This window comes from Heterocephalus glaber, unplaced genomic scaffold (assembly GCF_053883595.1).
Source record: "Heterocephalus glaber isolate CG9 unplaced genomic scaffold, H.glaber_assembly_v1.0 deba00000768, whole genome shotgun sequence".
Taxonomy (NCBI): Eukaryota; Metazoa; Chordata; class Mammalia; order Rodentia; family Bathyergidae; genus Heterocephalus; species Heterocephalus glaber.
In genome coordinates, this window is record NW_028258162.1 from 4,946,364 (window position 1) to 4,962,121 (window position 15,758).

Consider the following 15,758-nt stretch of genomic DNA (forward strand, 5'->3'; position numbering starts at 1 on the left):
TGGTTCACAGCTCCTCATTCTCAGCAAATGTTCTTTCTCTTAATTTCATCTGAGAAAAAAAGCAACCCTCTGAAAAGACCTTCCTGTTGCTGTTACTATTAAACCTACTCACTGGTCCCCAGACTCTGCCTGCTTCCCGTGAGTGGGTAGACGCACTCACAGCCTCTCTTCCTTGTCTAGTCACAGCTTCTGCAAGGGTTTCCCTCCTCTCTGCCCCAGCTAAGGACTTTGCTTCTACAATTATCCATGCTGTCTCTTGAAATATCTTTTGCTTATTTATGTAACTCATAATATCTTCTGCTCAGAGAAAAACACTGCCTATCCCCACATCTTTTTTGCAGCTGTGTTTTCATTTTTTTACTCTTTGCTAAAGAAAATCTTGAAAAAGTTGTCTCTACCCACTGTGTCAAATTGTTTCTCTTCCTCTCTTAATTGACCTCACTTCAACAGATTTTTGACCCAGCCCTTCAAGGGAATTTACTCAGGTCACAGTCATCAACACCCTCACACGTTCAGGTCTGATGATCAATTCTCAGTCTTCATCTTACTTGGCCTCCCATTGGCTTTGGGTCAAGCTAATCACTTCTGTGTCTTATGGAACAACCTCTCCTAGCTTTTCCCTCACACTCCTTTGCTACATTCTTCTCTTCTTACCTCCAGATGGTACAATGCTCCCAGAAATCAGTGTTTGGACTGCTTCTCAAGGGAGTTTCAGTAAAGCTTACGGTTTTGAGACTATCTGTGTGCTGATCCCAACTTCATACCTGTCCTGAAAGTTCCCTTTCAATCACCTACTTGACCTCTTTCCATCGTCATCCTATAGATTTCTCAAAATTAGTATTTTCCACCAAGACTGTTCCTCTATATTCTTCTTAGGAAATGGAACTTTCCATTCATGGAGTCACTCAACCCTCTTCTCCCTGCAGATCCTAATTGGACTCATCCTTGGCTCTTTTCTTTCTTGCCAACAGAACATCCATCTATACACCTTTCCCTTTAAAAAAATCTGGAATCTTACCACCTTTCAAGATTTTCTCCCACAAATGCCTCAGACCATGCCCTTGTCTTTTATCTGAACTATTGCAGTACTTTCAAAAATGATGCCCCTTGTTCTCATTAGCTCCCTGCCGTTCCCACTACAGACAGAATGTGACTGCTGAGGTGCAAATCAAATCAGATGCCCTCTTCATAGTGCTGTAATGGCTTTCCCTCAAAATTAGAAGAAAGTCCAGTCACTCCCTAGACCTAATGGTGTCAAGTGAACCAGCCCCTGGCCACTGGGTGGGGTCCAGCCACAGGCTCCTTCTTGCTGTTTGTGCCAAGTATGTTCCCTTCTAAAGACTTCTGCCTGGATTGTTCTTCCCCTTGGCCATGTGTCTCATTGCTTTATTCTCTCAAAGCTTATCATCTTAAGAGACTCTTCCTTATATAAGATATATACATTTTATATATAAATGTGTGTGTGTGTGTGTGTGTGTGTGAGAGAGAGAGAGAGAGAGAGAGAGAGAGAGAGAGAGAGAGAGAGAGAGTGCAGGAGGTAGAGGAGAAAGAAGAGAAGGGAAGTAAGGAAGAAGGAAAGGGGGAGGAAAAGGAAAAGGAGAAAAGAGAAAAGAAGGGGAAGGAAAAGGGTAAAGGAAGAAAGTAAGAGACTTCTCATTGTCTGCTGTTCCTTATTCTCCTTCACAAAATGCAGAACACGGCCTGCTGGCATTTTTACCTATGTGTTTACATTTCCCTTCCCTGTCTAGTTCCCTGGGAGGAGAGAGTTTTCTGATAGTCCCTTGTGTATTCCCAGTGTCTGGAACACAGCCCGGCATACAGGAGGAACCCTAGGGAGATTTGTTGAATTAACAGAGAATATAACAAATTCATATTCTTTCCTCAGAAGATAATAGACGATACTATTGATCTTAGCTTAGCTTGCAAACTCAGTTTCTTTTGTGTTTTCCCAAGGCCTTAGTTTTCACTGTTTAACCAGCTTTATAGTTCTTCTGTAATCTCTCCCTAGCGTTTTAATTATTTTCTTCTTAATTTGGGAAATTTGGCATTAGACAGATGTCTAATTCTCTTAATAGATATATTTTTTTCCTGTGGACTAACATGTCAAATTTTCTGATTTTTAAAAATTCTCATTGCCCATTAATTTCTGGCTGTTCTTCATTTCTAAAGTATAAACACTGTTCTTTCTCCTCCTTCATTTTCTCTAATTGGCTTCATAATTATTGCTACTGGAGATTGAATCTAGGTCCTTCACACTGGGCTACAATCACAGCCTTTTTTCATTTTCTGAGACAGTCTTACTAACTTTCCTGGACTGGCCTCAAACATAGGATCCTCCTGCCTCAGCCTTCCGGAGTTCTGGGTTACAGGTCTGTACCACTATGCCCAGCTTATTTACTGATGTTTAGTGCCTAGTTTGCGCTAAGTTAATTTTTTTATTATTATTATGATCCATGCCTGGGCTTTGGCCTAGAACATGTTTTCAATGTCAGTGACTATTGAAGAATATTCATTTATGTACTCACTTCAACAGCACATACACTAAAATTGGAACGATACAGAGAAGATTAGCCTGGCCCCTGATCAAGGATGACATGCACATTTGTGAAGCATTACATATTTTTCATTTGACCCAGCTATTCCCCTGCTGGGGATCTTCCCCAAAGAATTAAAAGAATCATACCACAGCAATATATGCTCACCCATGTTTATAGCGGCACAGTTTGTAATAGCTAAAACTTGGAGACAGCCCAAGTGCCCATCAACTGGTGACTAGATAAAGAAGATGTGGTTTTTATAAAATGGAGTACTACTGAGCCATAAAGAATGAAAAACTAGAGACATTTATAGCTAAATGGATGCATATTTAGGCCATGCTCTTAAGTGAAATAAATAGGACACCCATGTGTAAATACTGAATAGTTTCTCTGGTGTGAAAAACTAATAGTGTAAAGAAGGATCAAAATGTATAATTGATGGGCTGAGGATTTAGGTCACTGGTTCTGCCACCTGCCTCGCAAGTGCAAGGTCATGAGTTCAATCCTTGGAACCAAAAAAAATGTAAAATTGATAATGTGAAATAGGAAGGAAAGGTCTAAAGGGGTAGGGGAAGTGGGGGGGGTAGAGGAAAGGAAAGAAGGGAAAAGAAAAAATATGAGACAATTATAGTTTGAAAATATTTTCTTGCAAAGAATATTCATTTGTTCATAAGCCAAGTAATCACTCTTCCAACCTCATTCTGTAATAACAATATATTTTGAAAGGCACCCGGTAGTAGTTGCAATATCAGTTTGTTTTCACATTTAAGATTAGTAAAAAATAGAAATTTAGTATGGAGATAGGCATTCTGGGAAATATTTCCATGAATGTTTCAACGGAGTCTTAACAAAATCTCTACAGATATATATATATCCCTTAAAAATATTCTCTTGGTTTGTTCCTAAAAAGAAATGTGGGTGTTGTGTGGAACTTGCTCAAAGGAATATAAGCAGGCTCTTCTCTGCCTCCATCACTAATTCTTACTTCTTTTTTACTAGCATCTACAAGGATGTCCATACATAGGAGGCACCTAGTAATCCTGAACTGAGAATTGAGTGGAACTGACCAGAGCAATGCTTTTGTTTTCCAAAGTAATTGATCTGAGTACAGTTAGTTTCATATTAGGATAGAAAAGAATAATACACAATTTTCTTGGATAAGAAAGGATAAGATGAAGTTTTAAAAACCCACATTAAAACTATGAAATATAAAAATGAACATGATTTGCCTTTAGATACTTTTCTGAATGATTTTGGTTACTTATTCTAATATAGAAATTTAATAATTTTTTTTTTTTGGTACTGGAGATCAAACTCAGGTTCTTGCACTTGCAGGGCAGGTGGTGGAACCATTGAGCTAAATCCCCAGCCCAAATTTAATAATTTGTAATGTAATTCTACATCTTCTAAAATGAATGCACACATACACACATGAAACACTTTTCCATCCCTTTTTAAGCTCCTATTTGTGTCTAGTTTTCCAAAAACAGTCCTGAAGATGTAAGAAAATTAAGTAATGTAGTGATATGCCTCAAAGGGAAGTTAGTGTTTGACGGTTTCAATATGTGTTTTCTAAGTATTATGTCCCACCAGTTTGCCTCCTTTGTGCTTTAGCTCATCTCCTTTGAAGTTGTTCATTTTGCTTGTAGAGAGTACTTTAGCAAGCAATAACTACAGAATAAAAGTCTTTTACCTTTGGATAAAATAAAGATTTAAGATTTCCAGACATTTCTGACCACCAAAGGAACCTAGTGTAGAAAGAGCCAAGACTCAGAACAATTGTTTTTGTACTATACAAAATCTATCTTGGCTTCCTCCATTGCCATTTACCCATGTTCCTCCATTGCCATTTACCCATGTTCCTCCATTTCCATTTACCCATGTTCCTCCATTGCCATTTACCCATGTTCCTCCATTTCCATTTACCCATGTTCCTCCTTTTCCATTTACCCATATTTCTCCATTTCCTTTTATCCAGGGATGTTCTTATTCCCACAATGTCTGTCCAATGACTTACCTCCTTTCCTCATTATTTTCTGAAGCTTATCCATGGTGGATGGGTATTTGGAGGAAAAGCAGATTGCTGTAAGTTGAGGTAAAATGTCTTCCCTTAAACATTTTCACCTTTAACCTACTTCTGCCTTGATTATTGGTCAATCATATGGCTCTGTGTTGCATGGTCTTATGGTTAGTTGCCATCTGATATTGAGCAGAAGCTCATTAATGATAAACAGCACTCAGTGGAATTGTTTAAAGGACAGAGTCCACTCATTTGTCCAAAATCCTGGAGTCCTGGGGAAGAGGAGTAAAGTTCTTTGAAGTTCAACTGATCTGGATTTGAATCCTGTTTTTGCCATTGATGAGCTGTTGTAATGCTAACCGAATGGCCCAACTCTGAAGTCTCTTTTCTCAGTGTAATCCAAGGATGACTAGGAACTCTTCTTCATAGCTGATAGGAAGATTCCAGGAAGAGTGCTCACCAGGTTCCTGTATCAGTACATGTCAGCTCTTTTGTACTTGTTTTATTATTACTCTTGGGTCAAGCGGAAGGTGTGAGCTCAGTATCCTGCTGGCCCTGCTTCCCTCACTCTGTCCATGGTATGTCATTGAACGCTGCTATGGTGTGAGGAGCTCAGCTTCCTCTGAAGGTCAATCTGAGAAGTGCTTTTTAAATCCTGCTGTGGCATTTACTGTAAGGACACTGTAAGTGATACTGTATGTGCTCTTACAGGATGTTCCTTTTTACAAGGCCTGCTGTGAGTGCCAAGCACAGTTGTACTTCTGAGCATAGGGTTTATTTTAAGTTTATGGCCAGTAAATTAGATAACTGACCGAATTTCCCTTTTTAAGTTGGCTGCTAGAAAGCTCGGAGCTGAATGCATGGCTTATTTGTTGGACGGGCATAGATTTTGATGGGATGCATTTCAAGCTGCATTTTTTCCTCCATGTTGTATCCCCACCTTTGTTATTCTCTTTTCTTTTAACTCTCCTTTTATGTTATGCTATTTAAACATTATTTTAAATTTATTCTTGCAGATTGCTTTAAACTATCTCTGAAACAAGGTGGGGAGTAGGTAGACAGGGACAAGGTAGAGTTTTAAATACTTTGCCTTGCTATGGCTTCTGTATTTAAGAGATATTTAACTTTTATAAGATGATACTAGTGACACAGAATGTATTTCCAACTGGGTAAAATTTGAGACTTTTCAATAAAGGGGAAGGAAATGCTCTGAGGAGGAAATTCTTTTGCAAAAGCAAGGTGATTTGAAAAGCTACTAGGAAGGAAATCACTGAAAGGCAGACTGCTGCTGAGGGTGGGAAAGCATCTGCTGTGTGATTGGATTCATTAATTAATTAACCATTGTGTGCTCCCCCAGGGTCAGCTGCAAAATTCATTTTTACCTTGCATAGAGAACATAGGGAAGTGTTTAAGACCAGGGCCTCAGGAGTCAAGAAATCCTGGCTTTGCCACTGCCTGGGGATATTTACTTAATTCATAGTAGCTCGATTTCTTCACTTATAAACTAGAGATAAAAGGAGAACTTCTAATGGCCTCGTGAGAATCACCTGAGTACTACCTTAGGGACTGGAACTCAGTAGGACTCAGTGCATGTGTAATGTTTAAACTGGATTAAACTGGATTGGCTTGGAAGCCACCCAGGGGATTTGCTGGGTGTGTCTGGGTGGATCATGGAGGCAGGACCTTGGGGACTACATCTGGTCCCTGGCCCCTTCCCCTGCCCTGCTTCCTGATCACCATGGACTGAGCAATTTTGCTCCACCATAGTCTTCTGCCATGATGTCCCTGCCTTGGAGCTAGCTGACTATATAGACTGGATCCTCTGAAACCATGAGCCAAATTAAGCCTGTCCTCCTCTAAGCTGTGGATATCGGGCATTGTGTCCAAGCAACAGGAAAGCTGACTAACATAGCATATTAACTGTTGTTCTTCATCTTTTCCACTGGAGACTGAGGATTTATTGTACATTATCAGTTTTATAAATGAATTGCATAGTAGGATTAGTGGTGGACTGGGAGATGGCAAGTGATATGACAAGTAAGGATTTTATTTAGATATGGTTTGTAGGTATGACATAGAATTCTAAAATCCATCACACGTGTTTCATAAACTCAGAGAAAATATGTATTTCTTTTTCATGGTCTTTCCAATCAAAGAAGAAATCAATAATAATTTGGAGGAAGTATTTTATCCTATTATCATTATAGATTTGTTCCTGAAATGTTTTATAATATAAATAGTCTTTACCTATTTTCACCCAAGGGGCAGAATTTTCTGTCCTATATGCAGGTTGTATTTCCTTATAACCTAATGAGCAATGATGGTTGGATATATTCTCAGAAATATAATGTGTCATGGAAAACTTTACGACATGAATGTTCGTAGCCTTTTCCCTCTCTTTTCTTCCTTTTCTGTTGGCTATGGCCAAAGGAATTCTGCCTTTGCTAAGTATTTCTCTGCCATCAGCACCTAATAATAATCACGCCATTGCCTGGCAAATCTTCAAGCCTGGGTTGCAAGACATTGGGGTGAAACTGTAGACAGAAAGAGATGCAGATTTTGTTGTTGGCTCTCCTTTTTCTGAATCTGAGAAATGGGTGTTATGGGAGAAATTGAAAGAAATAAAAAGCTGCAAAATTAAGCAAGTCTACCCCATATACAAGTGGGGTTGTAAATGGAGGGAGAGAGCTGGAAGCCGAAGGCTGGGGAAACTCATTTTTCATGTTTTAGTTTGGGTTAGAAAGTAGGGACAGACTCTCAAATGGCTCTCAGGTATGAGAGAACTGAGGAGGAAAGGAAAAGGATTTTTGAGAAGTGTTTTTCTTTGAGCTATGTGATTAAAAGACTGGCACTTGATTTTTAAATAATTTATGTTGCCAGATTGGACTTCTTTCAATTTGAGTGGGCTACAAGGAGGCTGGAGTTTATTGGGATTATGCAATTTTCCCACAATGTTGAGTGTAGTATGACATATCTTAAACTTATCCTTGAAGTCTAGCAAACATTTCCTGATCATTAGTAATTAATTTTAAAAAGATGGCTTCTTCTCCCCTCATTATACTGTGTGTATTCCTTTTGCTTATTTCTGCTGTTACCTGCACACAGGATGTAAACAAACATATAATTCTCCTCTCGAAACAGAAGAAATGTTTGATTCGGCCGAGGATGTAGCTGTGGTTCCACTGCCTTCCTCGCAAGTGCAAGGTCCCAAGTTTGATCCCTGGTACCAAAAAAAAAAAAAAAAAAAAAGAAATATTTGATTGTTGGTTTGAAAAATAATGAAATAAAAGAGATCAAAAAGCAATCCAGGAGATCAAAAGAGAATCCAGACACTGGTGAAAAATAAATGACAATTAGGAAAATAAATGTTTCCAGTTTTGTAGAAGCTGCAGTACACAATAGAGTGATGTTTTTTGGTGGTTAAAGTAGAGGCCCAAGATACAAGGGGGCAGATGGATTCTGTCCAGGGTCCTAAGGACAGAAATGAAAGTGGGACCACGAATGGAAGCTGACCGGAGCTGAGTGGACACAAAGGTGCATCATGAGTTGTGCCGTGGGAGACTGAGCCTCCGTGATGGGTGGAAGTGCACAGAAATATGAGTGCTCAGGAACACGGATCTTCTACTTTGGGTTTCTTTTCTATTTTCTGTACTTGTGCTCACCTGTTTTAATGTCTGACTGTCTCCTCACTCGCCCTCTCCTCTGACCTTCCACCTCTGCCTCCTTAGCACGAGACGCCACCGCCATGTTTCTCTAGGACAGTCCCAGCAGCCTCCCCAGTTCCTCCCCCGCCACCTTCCAGCAAAGCTTTCACTTCAGTGCCAGAACACATTTTAAACAACGCCCATCTCGTTTTGCTCCTTGGCTGTCTGAACAGAGCCTCAGTGCTCTTAGTACCAAGACAAAGGTCGCCAGCATGGTCTTCATGATATGCTAACCACCTGTTTCCTTCCCCTAACGTCCTCTTGTCCCCCTTTGCCTCTTACTTTGTTCTCCAGCTGCTGAAACAGCTTTGTCCCCTCTGTTCCAGAGACCTTTGCCAAGGCTTTCCTAGTGCCTCTCTCTCTATTTGATCTCCTGTGCATTTGAGTAACCTCAGCTCAGATACTGATTCCCCAGAAACACTTTTTCTACCCCTTGTCCTCTGAGAAGACATCTGCCTTCCATAGCATTCTTACTTTCATTCAAAAAGTTTACCAGTCTCCAATGCTATGTTTATGTGATTATTTGATTCAATTGTCTTGTCCACTTGGTCTTACGCTCCATATACTCAAGGATCTTCGTTGTTTTCCTTGTCACTTTATTACTGGCATCTGATAGAGACACGCACATGGAGAACTGCACTCAGTTGATATTGTTGATGTAATGAAATCAATATAGACGGTCGGTCCTGTTTTGTATGTATTTTTTTTTCTGAAATTAGTGAAGATATTTTCTGTGCACCTAAGAACACTAGGCTCAGTATGGAGCAACCTGCTAGGAAGAAAGGGTACAGGGAGTACATGAGCTGGAGTGACTGGGCACAGGGACCCCTCCATCCTGAAACCGCAGCACAAAATGAGCCATAGGGCCTGGGGGTGCAGCTCAGTGATGCACACTGGCCTCGCATGTGAAGGCCCTGAGATTATTCCCTACAATGCGAAACAAAAACTGAGCCAGAATACAGAGGTAGGATCATTGCTGGCAAGAAACCTTCAGCTTTGCAACAGAAGGCTTCTCTAGGTTGGGGTTTTTTTTAGCACTTCTTTAAAGTTATTTCTAATCCATACATAAAAATATAAAAATTATATTAATGGTGTACCTACTGTGGAATGTTTGAGATTTCTTTATTACATTTATTTTTAACGGATGTGTAAAAATATAAAAAATTGTACCTATTAATGGGGTGCCTACCATGTGATTGTTTTTACATGAATCTATCTCTGACCATTTATCATTTTTTCACAGTAAAACATTCAGAATCCTTTCTTCTAGCTTTTGAAATGTACAGATGATTGTTATCTGTAGCCACCCAGCTCTCATTACCTACAGCAAGACCTCCTTAGGTTCATCAAGTTGTCACTTAGTACCCCTTGGCCAGTATTTCCCATCTTTCTCTCCCTGCTGCTCTCCCCATTCTGTTCTCAACGGTGATGAAATCAGCATTTTAATCTGGTTCTATTCCTTACTCTCAGAGTTTTTTTTAGAAAAATCACTTCATCATCCCTTATATGTTTTTCTTCCTAAATATAATCTAAAAAAAAAAAAATCTCCTCATATTCTGTAAAGACTGCCCTAAGTAAATCTCTTGGATTTTTTAAAAATACATGGCATTGGTCCGGGGATTTAGCTCAGTGGTGCCACCACCACCTCCAAAGCCCAAGGTCCTGAGTTCGATCCCCAGTACCAAAAGCAAAAAACCCCAAACAACATGGCATTGCACCCATATTTTCTAGGACTCCTTTTAATTTGTTTTTGTCATTCTCTCATTGTCACACGTCAAGTTCTTAATGCACTGCCGGTTATAACAACAGAGCTTATTGAACAACTTGTTAGCTTTGTCATTTAGCTACAGGAACCAAACGCGTAGGTTTCCTGGCTTCATTTGACCCGCCTGCTCAGTAGATGGACACCTATTGCCAATATGGAAGCTCAGAAGTTTCCGGTGTCTCCCTGATCCTGAGCTATTCTTTTTAGACCAAACAATCTGGAGTGTGTGTTCCTAGGTCTTAATAAACCCCAGGTCTTTTCACACTTCAAAGCCTCAGTACCTCTGTGTTCCTGGTAGATGCGGGCTGCACTCTATGCTGTGGCGCCCAGGACTCTCCAGTCTGGCCCCAGCCTAGGCTCCTGACTTCACTCTCTTTTCACTTGTCCCCTGTCCCATTCCCACCCCTCCAGTCTTGGATGCTGTAAGTTAATTATTAATTCCAAAAATACTTGGAGGTAATTTTAAAATACAGGTTTAGCTTCTTTAACTGAGATCAGAGCAAATGTGACTTGATCGGTATGGGAGTTTATTTCTCATTCATGTTACCCTCCAAAGGTAAGCACTCTTGGGCTGATATGGCTGCTCCCTTTGGGCTGCCCTGTCTCACCTTTCACTATGTTTTCTTGCCTGAGTGGCCTCCTGTTTTATCTTCCTAAGCAGCTGTTCCAGTCTTCAGCAGTACGTCTATTTTCAGGCCAGCAAGAAAGGGGAAAAAGGGAGGGAAGGTATGTTCTGGTCCCTTTAAGGGCCTGACTAGGGAGTTGACATGTGTCATTTCTGCTTCTGTCCCATTGGCCAGAACTAGTCACATGGCCAGTTAAATTGCAAGGGAGGCCGGGAGATTTGTCTTAGTTCAACGGCCATATTCCTATTTCTGTTCCTGTAGATGAAATGATGAATGGATAATGAGGGTACAGCTATAAATCTTTGTCATGCACAATGTTATTTATTATGCTGAGTGCTAGGGATTCATGATAAATAAGCACTACCTTTGGGGGAGAGCTAAATTTACTTTGGAGACTTGAGGCATTTTTTTCTTGTCTGACTATGCCATGAAGTTAATCTATACTTATTTTTCTTGTAATTCTATATAAATAAAGTTTACTTCATATATAATGTGTGGAGTCTTATGAGCTTTTGTATTTACTGCCCCATTGCTGGGACTCTTTCTCCCATAGGCTTCCACTGGATGCAATTCTGTCCATCCCACACAAGCTAGCCCAAGGGTCCTTACCTGTGTTCCTCCCCTGGTGTTCCCATCACACCCAAGTACTTCATTCTCTTTCCTCACTTGTGTTGCAAGTGCATAGAGGCATATATAGATTTGCACTTTATCCATTTCATGTCTCGTGCACCTTAGCACCACGCTGAGCAAATAGAAGGTGCTCAATAAATGTTTGCCAAATCCAGTTAGCTCGTGCTTGGCATTTGTTCATAAATTCTTGAATGACAAGGTGGGTGGAATCTCTAATAATCTAGGGAATCTCTCTCATATTGTGTTTAAAAATATCGCAGTTAATAAAAAAAGTTAAGTGAATTCCAAGTCAAATACAGAATCAAAGAAGAGATAAGTCATCTCCCCAGTGTTTTCATCTTATTCTAACTTTGGGTTAATTTTTATTCTTTATTTCTATTTCAGTTATTCTCTTAAATGTGTGGTGAAAGGGCTGTAAGAAAAATATATAAATTTGAATTATGTGTTTTCTTATTCAGTGGTACCTTGGTTCATGAACTTCATTTGTTCCATGATTTTGAAAAAGATGGTCACATTTGTGTTTGTGTGGGAAAGATGACCACAGTCATGTTTGTCACTGGATGTAGAATTTGCAAACAAAAAATTTTGCAGAATGCTTTTGTTTGCAAACAAAAACATCTGAGAAGTGAGGTACAACTGTATAGCTATATTTCTCATTAATTTTGCTTTGAAAAATAAAATTGAAATCCTACCTACTAGGAATATATTTTCTATGTGTTGTGTGTGTCTTGTATATCCCATAAAATGTTAACTTTTCCCTTAGGACTTCATTCAAAAGTTAGTTTTAGTATATTTTACCTTAGGTTTCTCACTCACAAAAGTATTCTTCTTTTCTTTCTATAGTCTTCTATTTCCCCTTTGGACCTACAAAAACATAGTTTATTAGTATGTGACAAAGTGAAAGAATTTTCATAGACTATGTAAATAATATAAATTATAGGATATTAATTATTGCTGATGGTATTACTGATACACAAAACAACCACGTAGGACCTTGGTTACTTTACTGGTCAAATAAGAGTGAATTAAGACAAGAAATTGCTTTCTGCTCTGAATAGTACCTGAGACTACTACTAGTAAAAACACAGAGTTACTGGTTTAAACCTTAGGTTTTTAAGAGAATATTAGCTAAGCATTGAAAATTAGCAGGCTCTCATTTCTGTGGGTCTCAAGTGGATACTGCTGCATCTGTGGCCTGCAGGAATTAATTTGCCTTCCTAAGTGGCAGCAGCGGATGAGTTAGGCAAGGGGCAAATGTGGATCGATATCTGTGGCGCACTGAAAGGTTATATGAATCATTGCTTATTAGAATGGTTGATAGCATCTGAATTAATAGTTGAATCCCCAGTGCCTTCCTGATTCATCCTTTTAGGCGTGACATGGACAGGGCCTTTTAGGAAGGGGGCTCAGATCCATTCAGCGTCGAGCAGTGAGCCTTCAGGGGGTGACCTCAGTGATGGCTCATGAGAGACACCGACTTGCAAGCTCTCGGGCTTGAAAGGCAGCCTTATTTGGCTGATCGTGTGTAAATCATAAGTGATATTCCCTAATTAATTAAGGAGGTCTGACTGATCAAATTTGTTTGCCAGAGTTATGTTTATTTAACATGCTTCAGTGTAGAAAATTAATATTAGGCAGTGAACACACATACACACACATACACACACACACACACAACCTGTACAACCGCAGTGAATCTGGTCCTGAGGCCACTCGGGTGATGTGTCTTACAATTCATGTGAATTACATACTGCAGGACAAAGCAGGCATCTGACAGTTTGGAGGGTGGACTGGGAATGGTGAATTAAAGTCTAGACTCAGTCATTTTTCAGGGGGCGGGGAGCAGGGAGCAGTAGCAAATCAGACATGCCCACAATGTTTCAGAGGTAGCAACAGTGAACCCAGGATGCTGTTGCCAGCCTGTGCATTGTGAGGAAGGCAATAATAGGCGAGCAGCAGCCGGAGCCGTTCGTTCTCAGCAGCAGTCAACAGCAGCAGGGCTGGGCTGCCTCTCCTCGGGAGCTCAATACTGCAGGGTCGGAGATGCGAGACTCTCTGACGTTTGAAAACCTCCCAACTTGAGCATGGCTACTGCAAAAACGTTGCTAAGAAACTCTGAGGATGTGGCCAGCCATAACTATGTGTTAGCAAGAGTTACTTCTGAAAAAGAAAAGCTACTTTTTGGACATTTTTGCCAATAGGCAACCCCCCTGGAGAAGGAGATTTCAGATTACCCAGGTTGGTGGGGGGAGAACAGAGAGAATAAAGTTTGGGGTGTCTGCAGGACTCCCGGATTAAGTGTTGCTCAGCCCTGCTGCTTACCTGGGAGTGGAAGGTGGTCGCCATGGACAGTGGCCGTGAGGAGGACACAGTGCAGCTTGGAGAAGCCACGCGCTGACTGCGTCCTGCCCCCTCTTCATGCAGTGCTGCGGACTGGTACATCGCCGGCGAGCTCGGGTGTCCTATGTAAGTTTCTGCCGCTGTGGAATCGCGGCTGGGAGCTGAAAATACTCTTCTTGTCAGTCTTCTGCATGTTGCTTCTTTCTGATGTTTTCATCTCTGCGCTGAACCAATCAATCCATCACGAGTTTTCTAGCCACCTGAGGTCTACGAGATTCGGAGCTATTCTGGGGCATCTTTTTGCATCATTTTTTGTACTGTGTTACTTGAATCAGGTTGGAAATAACTTCCCTGGCCATTGGTTTGGGAGGTCTATTTTCTCAGGTGACTGAGTCACATCAAACCAATTGATATTCTTTTACCTAGAGTGGCTTGTTTTGATATTTAAATTATGACATGGTAAAAAATAATTTGTTTTCATGTAGAGCTAAATACTATGGAGTTTGTCAAATTAAAAATAATCACAGAGGCTGATGTTAAATCCTGGTTTTGGACAGCTCTAGAAAACTAGTAGATGGTAATCATTTGGTGGATGATACAACTTTTGCAGTCATGCCAGCATTTACAATAGCTTTAGCATCCTGTGACTATTTCAGTAAAATAGCCCTCTATTTCATGGACCTGCTGTGTTTTGCAAAATGGCTGTCTGAGTATTAAATTTTACCAGGCTGGCTGACACACATACTGAAGTATCACTACTTAACATGATTAGATGCTAATTGAAATACGCTGTGCAGTATACCAGACACTGGGCTCCGAGGAAGCGCTGGCTCTATTTTCATACTCCTTTCGTGTGGAGCCACTTTATGCTCAGAGAGTGATGTGAAAGCGAACAGGAGGTTTATGCAGGCTGGCCAGACTGCAGTGTTGAATTGCTTAACACTGATTTGAGATTCCTGGCTGCAAAACAAATAGAAAATTGGCAAAGAAAGCTAATCAATTCTTAAGGGTATAACGTAAAGGAACCCATGACCTGGGAAAATTGGTCAGCAAAGGAACTCTCTGGGCGACTTCCAGGACAAACAAGGTCAAGATCTGATATGATCTAAATAATCAAGTTGGAGGCCAGGACTGGGAAGATGGGGAAGAAATAATTATATGCCTATCAGATCTTAGAGATGTAATTTTCTTAAGTAATTAAAAGCCTTAGAGTCTCCTTTAATGTGAAGGTGTTTGTTTGTTTTTTTATAGCTGTTCTGTATTTGGTGGCATTTGTATTTTGAATGCAACAGTTGACAATCAGGAGTAGATGTAATAGTGAGGTAGCCAGCCAAGATTTTTAAAAACAACATTTACAGGGATAGATGGGGTTTTTTCCAATAGAAAAATTAATTCTTTTGAATAAGATTCAGGAATAAGTGCTATAAACTTTTTAATGTTGAAATTATCCACATAAAAATATTAAACTAAAAATAGCTTGAAATTAAAATCCACATTTTCTGGAATAATGAAGACTGACAATTCTATAGATTTCTGTTATTTCTATTTATTCTTGTGTAGTGAATTAGGAGAAATCCATGAATATGTATACCTATTGTATAAGGATTTCTGAAAATAAGGCTGAAAGCAATCATTTATGCTCTTATTTTTGTCCTTTTTGTAAACAAATAGAAAGGAGAAACAGCACAATCTGTATTTTTTGGAGTCATGACTGAAAAGTACGAGATTTATTTCATCTGCTGATTCTCAAAAACTTTTATACCCTGTATTTTTGTTAAAGGGCCATAAAATGTAGACCACAAATATATTTTAAAGATGAAAGGAATTCTACACTTCAATCACTAGAAATAAATTGCCCTTTATTCTATAACATCATGTCTTAGGAACTCTCCCTGGTTACCCACCTGCTGCTGTCTTATCCTGTCTTCTTTGACAGTTTAATATCTGAATTTCAGCTTGCTTTATAGATAACCAACTCTGAGGTATAGATATGTGAAATCCAAAGCACACTTCATTTCCTTGGAGAGAAAAGAATAAGACCAAGCGGAGGTAGCTGATGCTGCCCCTGGGTAAGCGGGTGGGCAGCAGGACAGAGGGGTGACCCGAACCCCAATGTGAGGCTGAGGGCCAGGGCCT

General features: G+C 40.0%; 1 protein-coding gene and 1 non-coding gene across 5 annotated transcripts in view; both read left to right on the forward strand.

Annotated features, from left to right (window-relative positions):
* Positions 1–15,758, forward strand: part of Cacnb2 (calcium voltage-gated channel auxiliary subunit beta 2) — a 356,213-nt gene that overhangs the window by 98,889 nt on the left and 241,566 nt on the right. Inside the window, exon 1 of one of the 4 annotated variants that reach the window (XM_004859953.4) lies at positions 12,359–13,748. The exons of the other annotated variants lie outside the window; for them this stretch is intronic. Coding sequence (XP_004860010.2) covers positions 13,701–13,748 — 48 coding nt within the window. The 5' untranslated portion in view covers positions 12,359–13,700. Of the gene's footprint in view, positions 1–12,358; positions 13,749–15,758 lie in introns of those variants that run through there. 4 annotated transcript variants of the gene reach the window in all.
* On the forward strand, positions 2,518–2,624 carry LOC147829071 (U6 spliceosomal RNA). The gene has a single exon (XR_015449715.1). It is a non-coding gene; the product is annotated as a U6 spliceosomal RNA (small nuclear RNA).